This window comes from Ooceraea biroi, chromosome 6 (assembly GCF_003672135.1).
Source record: "Ooceraea biroi isolate clonal line C1 chromosome 6, Obir_v5.4, whole genome shotgun sequence".
Classification (NCBI taxonomy): Eukaryota; Metazoa; Arthropoda; class Insecta; order Hymenoptera; family Formicidae; genus Ooceraea; species Ooceraea biroi.
This window is the reverse complement of record NC_039511.1, coordinates 12,472,535-12,489,919: the sequence shown is the minus strand read 5'-3', so window position 1 is coordinate 12,489,919 and position 17,385 is coordinate 12,472,535. Positions and strand designations below refer to the sequence as shown.

At 41.1% G+C, this 17,385-nt stretch overlaps 1 protein-coding gene and 1 long non-coding RNA gene across 4 annotated transcripts in view; one reads left to right on the top strand and one right to left on the bottom strand.

Moving 5' to 3' along the window:
* The window catches only part of LOC105285118 (protein pinocchio), a 39,924-nt gene that overhangs the window by 13,853 nt on the left and 8,686 nt on the right, over positions 1-17,385 (top strand). Inside the window, exon 1 of one of the 2 annotated variants that reach the window (XM_011349082.2) lies at positions 10,855-11,218. The exons of the other annotated variant lie outside the window; for it this stretch is intronic. Within the exon in view, the coding sequence (XP_011347384.1) occupies positions 10,870-11,218 (349 nt within the window). The 5' untranslated portion in view covers positions 10,855-10,869. Of the gene's footprint in view, positions 1-10,854; positions 11,219-17,385 lie in introns of those variants that run through there. 2 annotated transcript variants of the gene reach the window in all.
* On the bottom strand, positions 1,011-9,078 carry LOC105285119. Of its 2 annotated transcripts, XR_894997.2 has the most exons (3): positions 7,449-9,078; positions 4,309-4,449; positions 1,011-4,238 (listed from the first exon to the last, which is right to left on the bottom strand). It is a non-coding gene; the product is annotated as an uncharacterized LOC105285119 (long non-coding RNA). The 2 variants fall into 2 exon arrangements; XR_894996.2 differs by having other exon boundaries at positions 4,309-9,078.

Sequence of the window (17,385 nt, the reverse complement as noted above, 5' to 3'; positions counted from 1 at the left end):
AAGAATTAATAACAAATATAGAATTAATAAAGTTGGATTTTCTAGTTGGAGTCTTGAACGTAAAATTGATTAAATTATTCGCAATTGTTATAAAATTTAACATAACGATTGCAAAATTATTTAAGGATTGTTACATACGCATTTCCTTTTGGTTTTCTCGATTAATGCGTCTAATAAATTTATTTATAAACGCATAGGATATATCGCACGTTAGCAAACGATAAGATCGTTCAATGTCTTGTCGAAATTTTTTTGACTCACGAATACAACAATGACCAGAATGATTCTTTTGTCGCAAAGTGTACCAAGTGCGCTTTGAGACACGTCGGAAGCAGAACGCCAAGGATCACACGCAAGGTTCACATGCTCCTCACGTGCATTCCACGCAAAATAACGTCAGCATTCTCCAATTGTCCTCTTCCTGCTGTAGAGCCTTCCGAGCGTTACGGAACGATTTATTTGCACAAAAGAAAAGTTATTTCTGAAGTAAACCCTGCTGCTTTCTTCTCTGTATATCTGCGTCCACTCAAAAACAAGGGAAATGTTTTGTAGTAAAAATTAATGAAACATTTCTTGCAGATTTCTTTCAGATGTTTTCTTTAATGAGAAAAGAAATTTGCTACTGGCAGAGTTTTACTTGATTTCGAGCGGTCGGAAGGCAGGATCCAAGGATTTTATGCAGATCACGCGCGTACCTCGGGGGAATAACATAGCAATTTGCGAATCACCTCCTCCTGTTCTTTCCTGTTTTCCGGGAAGGTCGGCGGCACGAGGGCTGAACTTGGAACCTACAGAACGGCCTTGGGAGGTCGAGGACTCGTCTCTACGCACGAACAAGTCGTCTCCGCGTTGCTCTTCTACGCTGCGAGTCTCTCCATTTTCTACAGGATTCTTCGTGAATCCGGTCTGCTTTGTATTTCGAGGAGGGAGCTCTTCTTTTTCTTTTAGATGCACTATGACTTTTAAAGATAAAGCAGCATAAAGTATGCTGCTCTTTTTTTTCCATTTGCCTGTTTTTTAATTTGCCGGACATTGATATTTCGAGAAAGCGTCAGAAGCTGCTCGTCGTCCTTGAAACAAAAATATTTTCGCTGAAATGCAATCGTTTGCGATTTGTTCAAGTGTCACGTTTTTGGCTACCACCGTAGCACATGTCTGATCCCGTCGAAAATATTCGTTCCGAACGACGTAGGTAATAGTGGCAAATATTGTCTCCTCTGCAAATAGGTTCGGATTTTCGCGTCGAGTGACGCGTTGTTTCCAAAGGTCGGTTTATCTTTACACGGAATGACAAGGAATTTTCAACGAACGATATCCTGTTCGCTTTCCCGGAAAGCAGCGACGCTTTATTATGTTTGCTGTTGCTGCTATTATTGCTGTACCATCCGTGTGCTGAGAAATGTGCATTTTACCGCAACCTTGCGAGTACATTATGCGGATTAAATGGCGCTTCGCGGACTTGGAACGCCGTCGCATTTGTGCGTTATATATCTATACACATTGACGTTGCTTCTATTTAAATTGATTCAACGAGATTCACGGTGAAAATTTTCTTTACGAGATAAATCTATTAGTATGATATTACTAAGGATATTACCATATAAATCAGCTTGCTTTGAAATCTCTTTTAATTTATTTTATACGTTGTAACAGCACGTTGCGTGTAATAGCGCGTTCTTCACGTTTTTGTCGGATTTACTCTACGTGGTATACATGCATTTTATAAGTATCATTTTGTAATTATGTTATAAAGACTCATTAGGAAATAATCAGCTGTTACAAGAATTTTGAAAGAAAAGTCGTTAGAAATTCTACGTATCCTTTCTCTCTTAATGACATGTTATATGTAAACATTTATTTTTATTTGCCCGATTTTTAATCCTAAGTTTTGCCTAATTTTTAATTGTTTTATCAAATTATGATACCAAATTTTTGTAAAATTTTTGAGTTCACGGTCAATTTCTAAAGTATGTGCGAAACATGTATAACTTGTAAATACGTTAAATGAGCAAAACGAAAGTATCAATACTTTTATAGTATTGTAAGCATCCATTTCAAGTTCAACTCTCGGACTGCTTTTTCGATGTTTCGTTCGTAACATTTTCTCCCGTACGAGCGTACAAATGCATTCACAAGGTTGTTGCCTACATCGTGGAATGCAGACGGGGAGAGAGTCGCAAAAACCGACATCCTCTTATATCTCGTTCTTCTCTCCTTGCTTTCTTCCTGTCTCTCCTTCTCTTTTCATCGTCTTTTTTAGCTTTTTATTCGATCCCACCGCGGCGTGGTCCACGAGCCGTTTGTTACGAGCGGCTTTGTGACTGCCGAAACGACGCATTAAAAAACTTACGAACTTCATTCCGCCGCGACTGTCTGATTTACGCTTATCCGTGTTTATGTTTCTCATATAAAATACGATTTCTTGCAGCTTCCTCATGAGGAGAAACATTTTCCACGTTTCTAAAAAGAGGTTTATATTGTTAAATGCAATAGAATTTAAAAATATATACGATTGTTTTTGATGCATCATTATCTTTAAACTTTGTGCGGGTTTTAAGTAAATATCAATTAGATAAGGATTATATTTTTCAAATCCCGATGTTTCAAAAGTCCCTTTTGAAATATTTATCATTTTAGATTAGATTTTTATTTTGAAATCTTGAATTTAGGAAAGAATAATTTACAAACGCTAAAAATATATATATTTTTCGATTATTCGCGGAATATGCTAGATAGCGGGCATTGACTTGTGCATGATGTAATAATTTCGTAACAAAAACGAGATATATAATGCAGATCGATTTATCATATTTATATCGATCGTAAATGAATACAAGTGTCCTTTTCAGGCGCAAGCTTCGGTTCAATATATGCACAATAGGCCAGTTCGATTTTTACATTCTTTTCTTCTACGATAAAGCTTATCAGCGGGACCTCATACGATAAAAATCTCTTATCGATCGAAACAATGGCGACTGCGCTTGATATTCTGGCCAGTAAAAAAGGAGCGATAACATAAACGGAAATTTTTCACATGCCTTACACTGCGTACACTGTACGAGTCGTTGTATTAAAGTAAAATAGAATATGAAAACACATAAATATATGAAAATACAAAAAGATGTTACTTTTCGGAGCCAGCATTCTCTTTATTTCGAATGTGCGCAGTCATTCTCTTTCTTTACTCTCGGCTGTAAGCGTAGTCATTTGAACCTGGTACGATCGATTAACGTCACCACAAGACAATTCGCGACTTCTTACTACCAGCTCGAACTGGTTTCACTTAAGGAGTGTGCCAGGCGGAGACATCATTTGGCATTTTGTCTGTGATAACGTCGTAGTCGGTGATGGATGGAACCATCCGTGACGTTGCACACATGACAATGCGTCTTGGTGTGCTTAATCATGTTCATCTTGTAACGGTAACTTTCTTAATGATGTAGTTTAAAGAAGTATTGCGCAATTTTGTATTTTCTAACTACTATCTCTCTCTTTTCTAATTGGTATTAAACAAATTATTTTTCTAGCTTCTTGGTCGCATTACTTTTCCCTGATTCGGTCGAATTTTTCCATCCGATGGGAAAGTATTGTCTCCGAAAATATCGTAAATTTTTGAACAGTTTCCATTTTTATCCGAAAATTTATACTTAATATCTTTTTGACACGTCGCGTGCTTTCCAAAATAATAGTCTTCTTTATTTAAATCTATGTAGACACATGACATTTGAATGTCGCAATTTAATTGAGAGGTCTAACTTACTTTTTAATTTCGAAAAACAAAATTGATGAGCATTTTGGTATTATCTTGAAGAAAACTTTGTCTGAAATTAAACTCTTAAGATCTTCTTCGATCTATCTTCTACTATCTATCTTCAAAGATTGATGAGCGAGGAATCAACAAAATTGATCCGCGAGTAAATCGCACACGACCGATGCAGGTTTATCTGTTTGTTTCACCCGCCGGATCTGGAGTTCGGTGGGAAATCAGAGGCCTTCGTGGCCGGTCGTTAATTATCGAAATTGTTGTTGAGCGACGTTGCTGATCCGCTCAAGTCATGTACCGCATTATTCGATCCCGCTCAAGGCCGGCGTGTGGTCTGCTCAGATGCGTTCTGTGCACTTCTTCAAATTTCAACCTGTCCCGTCCTTGGCTCGACGCATTATTTACGGGTGCTTTTACGGTCCTTTTGTAGCTTGATCGGTCTCGTAATTTTCCGTCTGCTCGCGAAATTGCCGGTCTACATAGCGATAAAACGGAAATGCAACTTACTACATTGCCAAGTTCATGATAAAACGATTAGATCTTACCACGAAATGTAGAGGCATGTAAACAATGACTTCTCGTATTCTCTTTTGCCGCGTGATACATTTTTATCGTATTATATACGGATAGCAGGTTCCTCAGACATCGCATCCAGCATTGGAGAATAAAGCGACGGCATTATATCTCTGAAAACATTGCAAGATTTATTAATTATTTATTAAAGATTTATTGTAGATCGTATTTTCCATATTTTATAAAACAGAATTCTCTCTCTCTCATATTTTATAGTTGTGACATGCTATCTTTATTTGAAATGTCAATAATATTCATCGTGCGCAATTTACCATCGCCGATGACGTTCACGATGACTATTATAATGATTATTTTGAAGCGAATGTACACTGAGGTGCTCGTATTCGTATGTATCTTTTTCATAAATTGTGCTTACGATCGCTCCGCATTGTGATAACGAAAGCTGTCGTATACAGGCCGTCGTGACGTAAGAACGCATTAGAAAACGATCGTGGTTACACGCATGCCGATGTATGCATTTTACGTAACGACGCAATCGCAATTTAAAACTCGCAGGACAGGATCGATTGTGTATCGTCATTTCTTCAAAGAAAATCTATATAAACCACATAAATATACGAATTGTATGCTGCGCAACAGTGACGCATCGTTGATGCTGTGCATATTATCAGAAAGTCAGAACGGAAGCTGTACAAATAATGTTTTAAATCAGTGACGTCGCAGTGTGTGTGCGTTTCTAAAGAGACACTTTTTTTTACACTTCACGGAAAGTTCTTCGCATAAAATTTACGTGGAATAATATTGTTGCGTATTGCATTCAGTTTTACATACACTAACATTGTCTCATAAATTCCCTCGGGGAGAGAGAAGAGAAATAAATTTTAATCTCGAAAATATAAATACAAGGTGTCTAACCGCTGATGAATTTTTTCAAGCTTTCACACGGGTTTTTTCGGAGATTTATCGATCGAACTTCGATCGCGTCGAGAGTCTCGCCGAGTTAATAATACGTGACGCTCTCGTTACGAAAGTGCAGGATGAAAAAAATGTATTAATCTCCGACGGTCACGAGACCGCCGGCTCTTCTCACGTGATCTTATCACATGAGGGGCGCAAAGAACAGCGTGAATAATTATTGCTGCGCGATATCGCGGTCGAGACGATCACGGGAACGAGATACGGCGCGGCTTTTATTACGCGCTAAATTATTGCCCGCCGGCTCTCGATCGCCGGCTCTTTTCACGTACAGGATCGTATACTATTCGGATAATCAACTGCGAGAGAACAATCGGTGCATTAATTGCGAGTGCGCCACCCACATGATGATTGCGGTAACCAATGACTCGTGAGCTGATTGTTTGATGTTATCCGCAAAGAGGATCAATCAATGGCAAATACATGTATGTGTAATTACATTTTCAAGCCTTTAGTTGTTTTATTATTCTTTCTCTTTCTCTCTCAATTTATTTAAAATAAGTATTGTAATTTCTGTAGTTTTACTTGCTTAATATATTGCTGCTGCTGAAGCAAAAACTTTGAGAAATTAAAGAATAATATTTGCGATATTATTGTAGTGATATCTGCAATGTTTTTATACATATAAATGCAATTATATACCGATAAGCTATCGAGAATTGATATTTCTGAACGAAGTACGATAAAATTTCCAGTTGACCATTTGCAAGAGAGATCTATATTGACAAGTCATTATTTGACAATATTAAATAATTGTAATTATACACACAGTGAGACGTTAATGTTGTTTGTACAAGTGTCGTCATTGCCGTACTACTGTGCAAATTTGCGATTCAGACATACGGCCAGTACGCGATAAAACGCGCCTTCATTCTTGTAAAACTACAAGCCTTTGCTAAAACTAGAGCTCTCGCGCTCTTCTATTATCTATTAATACAAGAGCCCTGTTAATATTCCATCACGTCATTGAATTTACTACGTCATTGTTTTAAGTTACTAGATTGTAAAGAATCACTGACGTTCTTGATCTGCTTCGCAGGATCCTCTCCGTGACGTCACGCTGAACTTGATAACTGCGATATCGATTTGGTGTATTATTACACCGGCGTCTGCGCTCAGATTATACATACTTCCGTTCGATATTGCGTTGAGATTAAAAAAAAAGAAGAATTTTGTGTGTGTGTGTGTGTGTGTGAGAGAGAGAAGTCGTTGCGTGATCTCCAAGCTTCGCTCGGAAGATAAAGACGCATCGCGCGTCGGAGTATCTCGTAAATAAAAATAAAGCGCCACTCCGATGATTCGCACAATTGCCCCGTGCGAGTGCAAGTGGATCGCCAACACTGCCAACGTTGTTGGCACGTGTTCCCACGTGTAGCTCATTTACGACGAATGCCGCACGTGGCAGTCCATTTTGTCGCGCACGCCCACGCGCGTGCACACCTATAGTTGAACAGTTCTTTTGCACGTGGCTCCGCATAATCAATTCATCAACCACCCACGGATTCGCGGGTGCGTTTCCGTGGGTTTCCCTTCGTGAAATTCGCAGATTGCGGGCACACGTGCGACAATCGGGAGCGGAATGCGCGTTGAGCGTGCCGTAATTCGCCGCAAGAACGATCACTGGTTGATCATTTATCGAAGAGTGATCGTCGTCACGTTTTCGTCGATGAAATGCGTGTTATCACAATTGCAAAGTTACGATATCATTGTGGAACCGCGCATTATCATGTGCAAGAATCTTATGAAGACTTGATACGATGCGATCGTATCTGATGCAAATACTTTTGGATCTGATTATCGTTTGATGGATTAGTTAATATTTTTATTGTTGCGAAAATGATACAGAAAGGGGAATTCCCGAGAGCACTTGACGCGAGGTCCGTTGTCAAATTCAACTTTGTTGCGATACTTGCTCATATAATATGTCAGGTTGAAATATATTTCTAAAATCCATAATTTTCTATGACTAACTCTTGTCTGGAACTTTTAACGAGAGTTGCAGAAACACTACTACTACCAAACGAAGCTCGTAGGCGAAGTTTTCTCTCATTGCGGAGGAAAGACTGAGGACTTTATATATTGAGGCTTTATATATTGTAATTATAGATCAACCAAAGTGCACTTAGAGCCTGTTGGAGATAGTCGAAGATAAAAATTTCACAAGAGCCTATCCTACCCTATGCACGTTGCAGATCCTTTGCACTTTGCTTGACTTGAAGAACTTCAGGTATCATAAGGCCTGCAATGCTCGCACAACTAATGCTCGCCGTCCTCAGACCGCTCCTGCGATCTCGCTTCTACAGCAATGTTTTGACCCATCAAAATCACCCTGAAACGGGCGGTGGAAAAATCCGGCAATAGATCCCTCGCAAGATGAGCAATTTAGCGTGACAGCACATCCACTCGGTCAAACTTCTCACCAATAAGCGGTGAATCTTTGAACTCTTCAGTCAATGACATCTTTATGCGCCTTGTCGCACCCACGGGGACCATGTGAGTCCTATACCTGAACACACATTTTAGTCCTGTTGGAAGAATATGGGATGGGATGGCCTTGGGATAAAATATGACCACTGAGCTGCGTTGGGTTTGGACCCTAGCTGCAATGCTCGCATAGTCTCGGGATTCACCGAGAGATACTTTTAACGATCGCACTATAATACAGACCTCTAACATTTTCCACGTAGAATCATTACGCGTCGCTTAAAGCCACGTGACATCGTCGTACGCGCGCACGTGTTAATTATACATAGGGAAAGCGGGAGATTTCGCGAATCGTAGAAGGAAAGTCCATTTTTTCCCGTTTCCTCAACCTCTCGACACCACGTGCATCACGTATACACGATCACGCGATTCGCCTAGTAATTAATTAGAGATCGAAGTAGCGAAGTGGACCTCGATATTAAGGCGCACGATCCGCCTGAGTTTACGAGCGGCGGACTTACGTCGAGCGCGCGTCGGCTTGACGTGTGTCACACGCAAATGCACGCGTTGCAAAATCGGTGATGATTATTATTATAAGGCGTCGACGAAAACATGCTCGATAGGAAATCATCTGACAGATTGGAGCAACGCAGATATTATATCTGCGATGTTTGTTTCCTGCGTCATCCGGTTGATTTAACAACATTCGGGACAGAAGCACCGACATCCGCCTTCGAATTCTGTATCTTTTATCGACGCAATGTTATAGATAATAATCAGAATTTGTGACATAGAACGTATACGTGTCATGTAAACGTCTAGCCACATGACGATACACAAATTTTGAACGTATTCAGAACGTACTCACGTGCCTCATATCTACATATTTGTGGTTTGTAATTATCAATTATTTCAAGAAGCGATAAGTCGCATATATTTTAAATTATTGCTATTAATAGTAACCATATTAGATTTCGCTGCGTTTTCTCTAATTTTCCTTGGGTTTATCTGGTTAAAATTCCGAAAAGCATTACTTCTTAATCCGAGTTTTCACAATTTGAAAATAATGAGAAATTTATTGATAATTTGGTTCGACTATTATTTAATATTTGTATATAATGTGCAAGTATTAAATTGATGTTTTTAATTTCTAAAGCACGTAATCTTGTTTTTTACTTCTTAATACCATTATTAGTTTTATTAATTTTTTTACAGCAAATAGGTTTTAATTAATTAAAAAGAAAATTACTTATCAGGATTATTTCATTTTAATATAACGTAGGTAATACATGAGATACATGCGAAATTAATAGAGGAAAGTCCCCGATTACGAGATACCATATCGATTTTGCCGAATGTAAGGAAATCTATAGGCAGAATTTAAAAATGTAATACGTTCTCTTGAAGAGAATTTAATAAGCTTTAGGTTGGTGAAATGAAAAATCTAATTTAAATATTATTTTTTCTGAAAATTAAAAAAATTTGAAAAAGAGCTTTACGCAAGATCGCGAAAGTGTGCTCCTAATATAAGATACCTTGAGAAATCGGTGTTAAAAGTACAAAATACATCAGTATTGCAAGTAAAAAACTTTATTAGATATTTTTATAAAAATACTGCTGCCACAGCCTTCGCCAAATCTTCACGATTCCACTGTCAACGCTTCCTCGTTTCTCTAACCTCCATAGTCAGATTCTATAAAAATTAAATACACAAAAATTCGTAATATAAATTCGTATTAACTTTTCTTTAACCTTAACGTAGTATTTTCTTTCTTTTTATTACACTACATACTCATATTCGAGCAATAATTATCTCATATTAAGAGTACCCTGAATATCTCATTATACGAGCCACGCGCCTAACGGTTCCGCGATCATGAAATCTAACCTCTACAATTAAGCAATTCAACAAATCGCGTATTTTCCTGTTACTACAATTCTACTCTATCATTGCATACTGAATTTATTGCCAACCATTTCTTTATTATGTAATAAACAAGGTTTAAAGACTTACCTTAAGTTCCTTTGACATGTTCACAATTTCACAAACCTTTTCTTGCAAAAGCTAAACGCAATAACGAACAATGAATTTTTCACTAAATATATTTTACACCAAGAGTAATAAGTTTATGGTGGAATTAACAGATGGTACTCACTAGTTTAACAGAAACTCCAGTATCTCATATTAGGAGCATATCTCATAATAGGGGATTCTCCTCTATCCTTTTTCTAATATCTTTTGTATAATCAAAGGAATCATCAGGCGAAAACTAAAGTCTGCTAGAATTGTAAGATCTTCGTCCATCTTGAACGCGTTCGACGACTTTAGCATTCTCACTATAAATGTTATTGTCATTATAAATTATACCCCGATTGCATCCCGATGCTTTCTAGACATTTGAGAATGTCAAACCATGTTGCAAAGGAAGGTGAGAGTCTGTTTCTTGAAATATGCTTCCTTGTTCTATTCTTGTTGTTAAGAATTCACGTTCCACCTCGCAAAGGTCTCGAAGGTGATCTGACGAACTTTTCCCATGATCTGTATTTTATTTTATAAAGGATCCGAGCATCGTTCTTTGAGAAAGCTGCTACTGCAACGTGCGAACTGACACGCAAAGTCGTTCGCTTCGGCAGGAAATCGATAACTCGATATCCGTTCCACGAACTATGAAGACCACTGAGCTGGAACACCATTCGCGTCGGCGGAAATAAAAAATAATACGTGTTCAAGTCGTAGATAAGACTCTATTGCTTCCAGTTCTTTTTCCAGTGAATGGAGCCGAGATGTTTTGTGATCGGTTTCCTTCCTTAACTTCTTTCTACAGTATGCTAAAATTGCAAGATGTACATTAACAACGTTATTCTCTGTGAAATTGAAGCCAAAGTATTATATTTACAGCATATTAAAATTATTTACAATTTTATTACAATAACATTTTTCAAATTAATTAGAATTTTCTCATTTTCAAGATTTAAATGATATTTAAATGTTAAATATCATTTAAATTAAAATATGCAAGTATGTAAAATAATTTAACGTAATTGTCTTTTAACATGATTTTGTTTACATATTACATTTTTATTTATTTATATAATAATTTTCGAAATTGTGACAAATAATATAAAAAGCAAGGTAGCATCAGGGACATTGGAGCCGCGCATTGAGAACCGCTATGCTGCACGAACGAACGCATACTGCGCTGCGTCGGCAAATGAGGCATTCGTGCCGCGCTTCTCCCACTCTCGACATCATCCCACCATCGTCCAACCTACACCGCGGTTATATAAGGACCCCGCCCGACGGCGTTGCTCAGTTCGTTCCGCGACGTCGTGGAGTGTCTTGCTGCCCAGTTCCTCCAACGTTTACCTCTGAACGCCTCATTCGATTTCCGCTCATTGCGACCGTTATTAGGACGCCAAGAGTTCGTTTCGCAAGCATCCGACGCTTACGTCCGGATCAGTGTCGCAGCTGGTGCGCTAGCGTGAGGCTCCGTTTTCCGAGGATACGATCGAGGAGGAGATGTAAGTCGAAAACATTTATTTATTGCGACTCTGTTTCTGTGAGTGAGAGTGGGCGAGCGGCAGCGACAGTGAACGTGGCTCAACGTATCGACGAAAGGGTTGGCGCGAGATTCCTGCGCGAGTGAGTTAGGGCAATCACCGACGCCGCTGTTGCTGCTCGGTCGGCGGTCTCTTTCTCGGATGCGTGCGTGGAACGAAAAAGAGTCGCGGTGAAATCCGCATGAAATTAGCACGGAGAGGATGAGTGTCAAAGCGCCCCATCTGAAATCTTAAATCGATTCTCGGCGGAATCTAGTTTCATTCTGCGATTATCGATAACGCTTTTTACAGTTTCAATTATTCGTCGATGCAAATGTTTACTAAACAACGTATCCTTATATTATCGAGATGATCGAGAACGCGATGTCGCGCGAAGGAGAGTCTTAAGAATTGCAAAACGACAAGTAACCACGCGTCGTCACTTTCGCAACGAGTCTAGGTGTTGTCGTTCTGTTTCCTCCCAGGTACACGATATTTTTGAGTATCGTTTATGACTGGTTTGCCTCGTCTTTCGCCTAACGAGAAGCTGCGTAATTCCGTTCTTCCGTTACATCCGTGACGACCCTCGGAGAGACGCTTTCACCAGGATTTCGTTCCGAGAAAGCCAGCGACCTGAAGAGAAAGAAAGAGACTGTATGTCGCAATATCGAATTACGCAGTATAGAAAAAACGACGGTTTCGTTGTGCGTCTGAATGCGTGTGCCAGCTGCGGTTCGCGCTCGGGGAAAGACTGACATGACGGCAAAAGGGGAGACAATTCACGTCGAAATAACAACTCGTGCACGCGAGTGACACGACGGGCCGCGTTAAGCAGCCGAGGTAAATCTTGTCCAGTGCCATAAATGGCGATGTAATATTCCATCCTTCCACGCCACGCGTCGCAAATGAGACGCGTTGCTAATGGTCGTGAACGGGTTTTTAACTTGGATAAATAAACACCGATGGAAAAGAAAACGTGGTCATTAGGAAATTGGAAATGTCATAACTCCGCTTGAGACTAGAAAGCTCGAGGTCCCCGTATTGATTATCGATTACCGCACGTCGTTTGCCGATAACTTCCGCTGACGAAACGTCGAGTTAATGATACAACGGTAATTTACATCGATTAATAATTCAACTGCTGATGATAATTGTCCCCTTTTAGCGCGCATTAGCGTCACGAAAACCACGCGTACATATTATTTCGACGTGGGTGGAGTCGTAGCGCGAAATTACTACCTGTCATTGACAGTTTGCCAAAGCAGAGTTAAGTAATCGGTTAGTCCCTGATGGGACCGAAGGACGACGGTTCGAAGGCGATTTAGTTCTGCATCTAATCACCGTTGATAACAGGCGCGGTTTTTCCGCTCCGCCTCGTCACGTCGGTGTCGTCTCTTCGTGCGACGAACGAACGAACGCGAGCTGCGAAGAGAATCAATACTCTCGCGTGTGCGAGACGAGCGGGTTCTTCGGCGCCCAACTGGCGGCCATCGACCGGAAGATTGCACCACGGAAGCGCATTTCTACACGCTTTGTCGCGGAAAATTCTGCGGAAAATTAACGGCAGCCGTTTTGTATCGTCTTGTAATCGCATTAGTACGAATAATTAAGTCGTAATTGGAAACTCCTTGATTAAATCTTCGAAACGCAAGTGGATAGTTGAGCATCGATTTTCAGTTTGCTTCGAATTAACGTGCAAGAGATTTGACATCGAGAAGATAGAAATCCGGGAAACGTCGATGATGCCTTTAGAGAATATTTTTCCCAAGAAAAAGTAGAACCATCCAGCAAAAGAAAACATATAGTAACTTATCTCATATAATGATATGACGATACATACACATGTTTGAAAAAACCAATTTCTATTTCTCCACAAAGTCCGAAAATAAAGCGGATTTGGAATGAACACGTAAGGAGGCTTCGGTCCCGTTTTACACGAGGACTAGCCGAAGGAAAAAAGAAACATCGGCGCGAGTCGCTTGCGACTGTTAAACTTAACTTTAAGTGGGCATACCACTTTCAAAACACAAACGACGCAGTTATCGACTCCGAGTGCAACGAGGTCAGTCCTTCGCGTCGTCACTTCTCTCGCAGCGGCGTAAGAAACGACGTCGCAGAACCCGTTATGCCACTCCGGCATGGCCGCGAATTCCAAAGGCGGAGTTTTAATTTCTCAATCTTGTTAACGCGTCGCGACATTCTTTCCTCCACCATTCGACTGGCTCGGGCGCTCGCTGTAAGTGCACGGTTGCTTTCTACCTATCGAAATGCGACACGCATCACGTTCATTGTTTCCCGTGGTATTGTGTAAAAAAATATCAATACGTAACGGAGTGAATTTCGAGTAAAATAAGACGTGGCCGTTCCACGTTTGGAATTCCTTAAGTAATCCGTTGCGTAACTCAACGCTCGTAATAACGTGCATAATGTATCCCCCTCGATTTCACGATTCAGTCACCTTCTCTTCATTGTGATCTGTTTGTTGATCGCTTATTTTTAATCGACTTTGTGCAACCCTTGGGAAACCTTTCCTCGCTGATCGGCCTCGAGCAAAACCGCAAGCTGGTTTTGCACTTTCGCATGGAAGCCTCCTTCCGCCGACCTGATTCCACCCCGGTGCGTCCGTGTTTAACGTGTGTGGGTGTTATTCAGAATAGCCCTGGGTCGATCGATATCCCGATACGCCCCCGCGCCGCCCCCGCAGCTCCCGAGTGTTCCTCGTGGGTTGTTGGCCTGATTTCCACCCTGTGCAAGAGCGACGGGGAGAATGCAGTTCACGCTGCCCTCTCGTCATCATGATTGGAATTAAATTATTAATTAGGAAACATGTCATTTAGATGTAAATGGAGATAGCAACGGGGAAAGCAATTCTACTTACCAAAGGAATTTCTCCGACGTATAACTCAAAATTGAATTCCAGCCGGAAGATAGGAGACCGGGAAGATAAAAGCCGCACTTTTAACGTGCAAAGAACCCACTACGTCGTCGCGCACTGCCAACAATTTTATCGATTTAACGCTAGCGGATGCTCCCGTTCCCGCTGGCTTGAAGCCGGACCGTTTGGCGATCCACCACGTTCGAGAGCCGCTCGTGTTTTCCCTTTACGCCCCCTTCTATTCCCGTTGAGCCTGAACGGAACGAAAATACTCTCTCGTGGACGGCTATAGCCCGTTTCTCTCGGGCCGGTTGCCAACGGTTCACGGACTGGTTTCACCCACCGGAGCAAGCCGGAGCGGACGACGGGCGTCCTGAGCTAATCTTAGGATTTAATTGTTCGCGAGAGAACGGCTGCGCGGCGACTTGCTCGCCTTCAAGGGAATCGTGTCACGCGACCTGGAGCCTCGAACGAACGAAAGCGCGAAGTTGCCGAGTAATTTTGATGTATCTGGACAATTCTGTGCGAATATACAATCGCCAAGCGAAAAGAAAATTTACCAGCAGATTGATAATTATGTAACATTCTTGTATCGTAATAGGCTAATTATCCCTTCAATTGACTTTAACTCTACTTAAAGTGTGTATGTGTAGATGAAGTAAATTAAAGGAAACATACTAAAGATGTAATTTGCTCCTTTTTTCAAGATACACGTGCCGACATTGTAATTAGTGCGATCGTCAATGAACGAACGAACGAATGCATTCCGATAAACAACCAATTAACTGTTGTCCTTCAGGGTAAAACACAGGAACGTAAATGGGAATCGCTTGCTCGCCATTATAATTAAGTATTCGGCGGCAGTTACTCGCGCGTACACATATTGGGAAATTGCCACTTTCCGTGGAGATACCTGCCGCGTTAATGGGAGCCTCTTGTTTCTCGTCTACTCATTAACGCGAATATTTGCAAATTCACGTGCCGACGTTGGCTAATAACAACGTGCTAATCTCCTTTTCGCGACTTTTATGAACGTAATAAATATCTCGTAATTATTATCTTGTATTTATGCTTTATAAAAAATTCGTACAGCTTTTATATTTAATAAGAAAAAAGTTTTTCATTATCATCATTGTAGCTTCTCGGATACATGACTCGTTCCCAGAGATACTTCGTACATCACAGCGATTTTCGACGGATCTATCAAAGAGAAGATCTATGAAGGAGCTTATCACAAGAGAACCCGATTGCGTAGATCAGACCGGTCAATGCCGTATATCTCTTCTCGAAGAGTGACGTCGATCGGCTTCGCAAGCGTTATCGGTGAGCCGACACGGTCTTTTCTCCGAGGGGCGTTATAAATAATCCCGAAGCGGCGGCGTCGTGTAACGTGTAACGTGCGTCGTGTGCGTGGAATTGACGTTATCTGCTGCGTCGTCGCTGTTACAGCGTCATTCATCTCGCGCGCGCACGCGCGCGTTCCCCCTCGCCGCGGGAAATCTGCCTCATAATTCATACGACGTCGCCGTGGAAGACGAACTCGGGGGAGAGAGTGATTTACAGCGGCGCTTACGTCGGATCTCGGGCCCCCGACCTCGGAAAATTTGCGAGAGAAAACGCACGATTTCTCAGGATCCTTAAAATCGCGATCCCCGGTAACGATTTTTCACATTTTATTTTATATTGAACTATTTAATCTTCGTCTCTTGTTTGTGATAATGCAGGACAAGATTATTCGCTGTTGTGTTCGTACGACACAGAATTGCTATTTTTGGAGTACTTGCTATTTACTTACTGGCGCTTCAGCCTGATTTGATAACCGTATCCGCTTATGGGATTCTGTTTTCCTCGAACAGTAGTGCGCAAACGAAAATAATCAGCCCGAGTATATTATACATGTACAAACAACAACCAGTACGTGTTCACCGTCGATGGCATTAAAATAATCCTGGTTATTTATATACACCTCAAAGTCTATAGTTGCGGCCGTCGTGCTATTTTTGCGGTGGCCGGTTCAATCCCGCGAGTGGTTTAAGCGGTACCCGCGGCTGCGAGGAGGATCCCGTTTTATCCTCGGCAATGTCCTTTCAAATCGATACCCGTTTCCATCCACGTTTTTCTCAGGCACTCGGGGCGAAATTCGAAAAAACCAACCCGGCAATGTTTTTCCGTGACTCGTTCCGTTTCCTTCATTTCTTCTCGGCGCTTCCTCGCGAGTACATTGATAATCGGTATCGATACGATCTATTATTACAAGATAAAATTTGTGACGTTAATAAAGCGCGTGATGAGTCGCACTGTTTTCGGCAATTTTCGAAAATAGCGGTCAGCCTATTTTCGAGATTAACGCTTATGTAAGCCGTGTTCTCTCGGAGTGTATCCGCCGTGGAACTTCTCGCGAGTTCCTGGCGCCGTTTCTCGCGAGAAATTGCATTACCTTCGCGATTTAACTCGCTGAGTCACCGTCATCAGGCGCTCGATTTGGCGTCGATTGTGACGTAATGATCGCGAGCCGCGTCGTATGCCATCGCATTGTCGTAATCCGCACGCGAGATGCGTCGCGACGGCGCATATATCATGCGCCAAAAGCATCCAGTGACCGGAACGAGTCGGATAGCGGTTCCCCGGTCTTCTTCCAGGAAACCTGTTTTCGATTCGCCAAAGGTCGCGTTCATACGTCACGTCTGGCCTGCTTAAATAAGTCTTAAGCTAGTTTTGTATAGAAAAAATAAATTTTTACGTGTTTACGTCAATTTATTGACGTATCGATATTGATCAACATATTCAATATCAAGATCGAATTTATGACAGAGATTGAGAATAAATATTTTGTCGCTACGATCAATATAAACTGCAGTTTCTTACGTCATCAAGGTAAACCGCGAGAACGCGAGTTACTTTTTTCAACAGAATGCTCACTTCATACGCTCGCCTATAATTATGCAATTGCAATTTTACTGGAAGTTTATTCATTAGAAGTAAAACGAGCAAAATAATGATTATTCAATTTACTGTTTTTTTTTTTTTTTTTTTTTTGCGAAAGACGGCGCGCATAAGTTTAACGTGTCTTATGAAATTGCGCACGAGGGAAACACGTGTTACGCATTAAGTAGCGAAATTAACTTTAACAGAAAGATACATTCTCTTAACCTGATATCTCATGCAACGCGACGCGTAAAGTTTCGCTGATAAGTTTCGCTCGTAAGGCTAGCTTCGATTTTCACAGAAGAATTCGCCGTTCCAGGAAAGTATCGTGGGCTCGTGTGGGTGTTGC